We start from the raw sequence: 5443 nt of genomic DNA on the forward strand, positions 1-5443 counted from the left end.
CCTGCTGTCGCAAACGGCTCCCGTAGTTCGCGTATCCAAGGAAAGGACGCTCAACCATTTCCCCTTCCCTCTCTAATTCTCTGGATCTCGAGGCATTGTCTGCGATTCTTATTCGGAATCGTCATCTCAGTTTGTGGTATTTTCCGCCAGGTCTCGTTTATCAGCTCCTGCAAAGATAAACGTTTTGTTTGGAAACTCTTTTCACGGAATGTCGCAGCTTGAGCACTGCCTCCTAATTATCGCTTCGCCGCCGATATTTAAGGATGCGCAAAGAAAGTGCATCACCGCCACTCACTGTTGACTTCGGAAAGCGCGGGATTATCGACCAGTCATTACCTGGGAATCGGGGCTCGGGTCTTTGCTCCCAGCGTCTACTAATGCAGGCGGTATTGCGAAGCAGGTCGGCGCCGCCGGTCACTCTGGGAAACGTTTCCGCATCTGCGTCCTTTGGAGTACCTAGAAGTGGCTCTGCTCGATATCTACGATATTTATATCTGTGACGTTTTCTTTGCAGATTTTCATCTTGCTGCCTCCCGATGAGTACGGATGCCGGTTGAATGGATCATCTGAGCTCCTCTACAGGTGCGGGCTGAGACACGGTGAAGAATTCGAATCAAGTGAACTTTTTGCCGACGAGACAGTGAACACTTGTGAGGGGGGATGGGAGTTCAACATGGGAGAGCTTTTCCCAACTTTGGCAACTGAGGTTCGTCGTTAGAGCACTTCATCGCCTGAATGCTCTTCAGAGAGCCCGAGAAGAGTGCATGATTACCTTATGAGATATCATCAGTGAATCAGTAGGATAGACGATGAGGAAGTCATGCCGTCGTCGATCAACCCTTCGGAGGATCCCCTCTGCTCGGGGCACCGCTTCCGTTAAATAAATTCAGAGTCTCCCAGCTCTGCAGAGAGGATCTAGTGCGAAAACTGACCATTGAAATGAGTGACGGAACCTCCGTTGCAATCAGTGAGCTATACGCTGGCGTCCATCGATCGTTGTTCCCCGTTCACGGGCGCATCCACTCGGCGCGGGCACTATTGATGTGGCCCAAGAGACGGCGACGTCCGCAACTTTCGAATTTCTTCCAGGAACTCCGCCACTCTCTAGATGTTGCGCGTGGGACGTTCTACCGGCTGCGGATAGAAATCTCAAACATATTCCTCTCTCTTCCAGAACAATTGGGTTTGCGGAGACTCTTGGAAACAATACGCAACCCACACACTTTTCTCCCTCGGTTCCATGGTGGGATACCTCGTGGCGGGTTTCTTCTCCGATCGATATGGACGGCGGCCGACCATTCTCGCGCTAGCTTCATTGGCAGCCGTTTCGAACCTATTACCGCTAGTTATGCGAAACGACATCGCTATTATGTTGGCTCGGTTCCTAGCTGGAGTCGGAGCGGATACAACTTGCTCCATCGTGTTCCTCCTGGGTGAGGTCCCTCCCGGGCTGTCGAGTCGTGACAACGTCATTCCTATATAAATTCAGGTGGCATATCTCGCAATTAATTTTTGAAATAAGTATCGGATAATCCGCAGTCATGGAGTACACTATACCGAGTCACCGCACAATCATTGGAACAGCTTGGGCTACCGGATGGACCGTTCTCGCGGGATTGTATCCGTGGTACGCGAAATACGTGTTCGGCTACCAGTACCTCTTGGTTACAACGAGTGTCATCAGTGTAGCGCTCATACTAATGTGTCCGTGAGTACCATGCGATGCCGATCGGCGTTGGTCCGTTGGCTAACCCGAGCCTTGAGATCAGGAATAAGGAGTCGCCATTCGAGTAGCTGCTCATTATACCGAACACTGACACTGTCGGCAGTTTGAGATTAGAAGACTCGCTGTTTTTTTCCAATTCGCTCGAGCGCACGAAACTCTTCCAGGATCATTCCGGAGTCTGCAAGCTGGTTGCTGACCGTCGGTCGAATCGACGAGGCTATGAATAACCTTATGAGGATCGCTCGAATCAATGGCAAGCGGGACGTCTCAGAAATCGACTTCAAAACGTTGCTGGTAAGGGAGAGCTAAGTCGGAATCGAAGCCTCAGTTTTTCGCTACCCTACGCGAGGCTCAAGAACTTCTCTCTGAATTAACAGCAATCAATCGACTCCACGTCGACGAGTGACGTGGGTTCCATCGACACCTCGGCATCGGACCAATCGAACGCGTCGACTTCTTCATTTTGGGCTGAAACCGTGGCTCTAGTCACAACACCGAATCTTCGGCGGACAACATTTCTCCTCTTTTCCTCGTGGTGAGTTCAACCATGAGGTCAGGGCGTTCCGCACGTCACGTGTATGTACATGCGGATAGCACGAGTGCAAATATCCGCTTCTGCTGCGTCGAACGACGTTTTATCGAGCGGGGCATAGCTGGTTCGAATCCACCTACCGACTCTGGGGAGCGGGCGCTCCCATAGGAAGGTTTCGGGGACTTCGCGGGCCATGGCCGACCGTATTTCCGGTATCGAGCCGCGAACTGTGTCCTCGCAATGACGAAGAAAAGAATAACGAAAATGATTCCAATTCTCGAAAAATAGGTTCCTGATCTGTTTGTGTTATCAAGCGGACACCTTGGGTCTCGGTCATCTCGGCTTGAGCATCTATCCCGCATATTCGATGTCGGCGGCGTTCGAGCTCCCCATCAACGTGTTCACCATCTTCTGTCTGGATTCCGTCGGGCGCAGGTGGCCCAATGTTTGTTTCATGGCGAGCGCAGGGATTCTCGCTTTCACCTTCGCCCTGATCGGCGACGCTGGAGGAGAGACGGTCTACATGCTCTTGGCCGTTCTATTGATCGTCTCTCTCGCGGGCTCCTATAATATCACCTATCAACTCGCAGCGGAGCTATTCCCGACTGTAGTGAGGGGTCGTGGAGTATTGCTTTCGAAGGTACGTTTCCTCCGATACTGCGCCGGAGTCCGAAACTCTCCGGGATGTCTCCCGGGACTGGTCAAGGAAACCTCCGGAGCTTTCAACTCGAACCTCGTTTCCAGGTGTGTGGCGACTTCGGGAACGTGCTCGCAACGTTGGTGGCCTATCTCGTGGAAATCAACAAGAACGCTCTGATCGTGGTGGTCGGAGTTCTGGCGCTGACGGCCGCGGTGCTCCTCTTCTTCATACCGGAGACGACCCATGAGCCATTGCCTCAGACTCTGGAGGATGGCGAATACTTTGGCAGAGATCAGTCTCTGTGTTATTGTCCGATCTTCTCCCAGCGCATGGACGAAAAACAGAAGAGGTCAGTCTTCTTGTTGCACATTCGATATTCACCGCCTGGGAGCGGATAGGCATCAGACGGCCCTTGCCTCCACACCTCGCTGTCGAGCATTGGAACGGAGGTTCTATCGTTATTCCAATTTCAGACGTGCGTCGGCGAGCAATGTCTCGTACACCTCCGGCCGACCTGCCACTTCTGTACTGCCGAAATCGACGCCGAAAGCCACAACGAAGTTCAATCATGGCAAGCGATCCCATTCGAAGGAACGAAAACCTGTCGTGACTCAAGAGCCGACTCATACCGGATCTTAGTTTCGACTCAAGGCCATGAGATCTGATGGGGTGCTCTTCTGCGGAGACTGCACCCGGCGGGTCGGAAGACGAATACGATCGAGTGATGAGTACCGGAACAGTAATTCCCCCGTCGCCATCAAATCAAGCTCCGATCCGGTTTCGACAGCAATACTCTCGCATAACTCACTTCCCCTTGCCCCGCCCGGGAAAAATCCGAGAGGCCTCCGACTTTCCTGGCTGACTAGACTGGCCGTGAGCTCCTCTTCCACCGCAAGCAGACAATTTCTCTCCTACCGACAATCATCTTCGTGAAGGATCGAGAAGGTACATACTCCATCCCGACCCGCAATGCACGATCACAGCTTCCCTCAGCTCCGGGAGCGCGCTTCCAGGGGATCATGTTCAATGAAGCTGGAAGGACGTGAACTTTCCTGGCTGAGGCTTGAATAGTCTATGTAGCCTAAAAAATTCATAGGGACCCAAGGGTTTCCATAAAAATGAAACTCATAATAATTGTTGAAGTCATTACTCTAGACAGAGATGGTTTCCTTTTCTTTTCTATCTGCCTGTCTTCGGAGGACGACACTGTCCCGTGTCGTTTCAGGTCTTCGAGGCGAATTAATAATTCTCTTCTGAATCCGTTCACAGAGATTTATTCAATGACACAGACAATGGACATCACGCTCACGTTTATGACACAATTTACATATATTTCCAAAGAGTATGTACAAGGGGCTATTCTATCAAAGAACAGACTGACCCGAAAATACACAGATCAACTGTAGCACATAAATTACGGCTGCACGCAGTGATGCATTCAAAACTATATACAGTGTACAGCGATGACGATCGACACACGGAGAAATGGAAGAAGCAGATCGAGGTGAGTTCGGGAATCGCAGCCACCAGAGAGAGCATCTAGATCGACTGCCCTCATCAGCGTCTGGTCAATCATCGATCTCTGCATAGTGCATAGTCAGTCAGCGAAATCTAATGCCAGCCGTGGTGGTGATCATCGTAGTGGTGACCGTGGTGGTGTTGTACATGAACATGCTCATGGCCGTAGCTGTGCTTGTACCTGGGGAACGGAGCTCCTTTGATTATTATTGATCCTCGAGAGGGGAAGGCCTCCAATCATCGTCGTCAATATCGATTCCCATATCACTGACTGAGCGAATGGAAACACGCATCAGGATTTGGGATCAATATCAGGCTTGAGGGCAGGCTCTCAGGCTGCAGAGTCGAGGGGACACTCACTGTGGGATCGGTACGGGAACGAATCCGCGAGGAGCGAGGGCCACGCCGAGCAGGAACATCTTCGCCAATTTTTTCTCCTTGAAAAGAGCTTCGCTAGAGACGGCAAGAGCCGCGACTACAAGGACTGCGAGCAGAACTTTACGATTCATCCTGCAACGGGTAAACGATCGGTTAGGTCCGGGAACCGCACAAGCATTTCATGATCCGATCGAGCTCTACGCGATCATTGCGAATGGGTAGCTCCACGCATTGACAAGCTGATTTCGACATGCGAGTTTCACTTTGAGCGTCTTCGCCGAGGTTATATCCGAGTTCACGCACTTTTCTCTAAGCTGGAGGTCCCGTCGGTCGGGCACAGTGATGGCGGTCATGCGTCGGTTTCACTTTATGTAGTCGAACGTTCTTTCCTTTGACCACTTACCTTGCCACACGACTCCTCTAGTCGATCGAAGCAGCCGCTTTTTCCATGAACGGTAACGACATATCCGTCGTTCTCGCCACCTGCCACCTCCCCCCCAGCGCAGCCCAACGAGCTGACCAACAATAAGCACTCCGGCGGTAGTCGTAGTATCCACTCGTCAAAGCTTTCCGTCTTTCGCTGATAGCTGATGATAAAACCACCCGTTCCGCTCGCATTTGTTTTGGGTATATGAGAGTGTTCGTGCGC

The 5443-nt window shown here is 51.7% G+C and overlaps 1 protein-coding gene and 1 long non-coding RNA gene across 2 annotated transcripts; one reads left to right on the forward strand and one right to left on the reverse strand.

Annotated features, from left to right (window-relative positions):
• Nucleotides 1–634: 634 nt before the first annotated feature.
• Nucleotides 635–3830, forward strand: LOC100904435 (organic cation transporter protein). The gene is made up of 8 exons (XM_029112720.1): nt 635–706; nt 1175–1433; nt 1540–1708; nt 1891–2020; nt 2104–2261; nt 2547–2898; nt 3003–3247; nt 3372–3830. The coding sequence occupies exons 1-8, from the start codon at nt 674–676 to the stop codon at nt 3535–3537; spliced, it is 1512 nt and encodes a 503-aa protein (XP_028968553.1). The 5' UTR covers nt 635–673; the 3' UTR covers nt 3538–3830.
• Nucleotides 3831–4340: 510 nt separating this feature from the next.
• Nucleotides 4341–5147, reverse strand: LOC100904580 (uncharacterized). Its single transcript, XR_145675.2, has 3 exons — nt 5098–5147; nt 4777–4926; nt 4341–4597 (listed from the first exon to the last, which is right to left on the reverse strand). It is a non-coding gene; the product is annotated as an uncharacterized LOC100904580 (long non-coding RNA).
• Nucleotides 5148–5443: the final 296 nt, after the last annotated feature.

This window comes from Galendromus occidentalis, unplaced genomic scaffold (genome assembly GCF_000255335.2).
Source record: "Galendromus occidentalis unplaced genomic scaffold, Mocc_1.1 scf7180000077524, whole genome shotgun sequence".
Taxonomy (NCBI): Eukaryota; Metazoa; Arthropoda; class Arachnida; order Mesostigmata; family Phytoseiidae; genus Galendromus; species Galendromus occidentalis.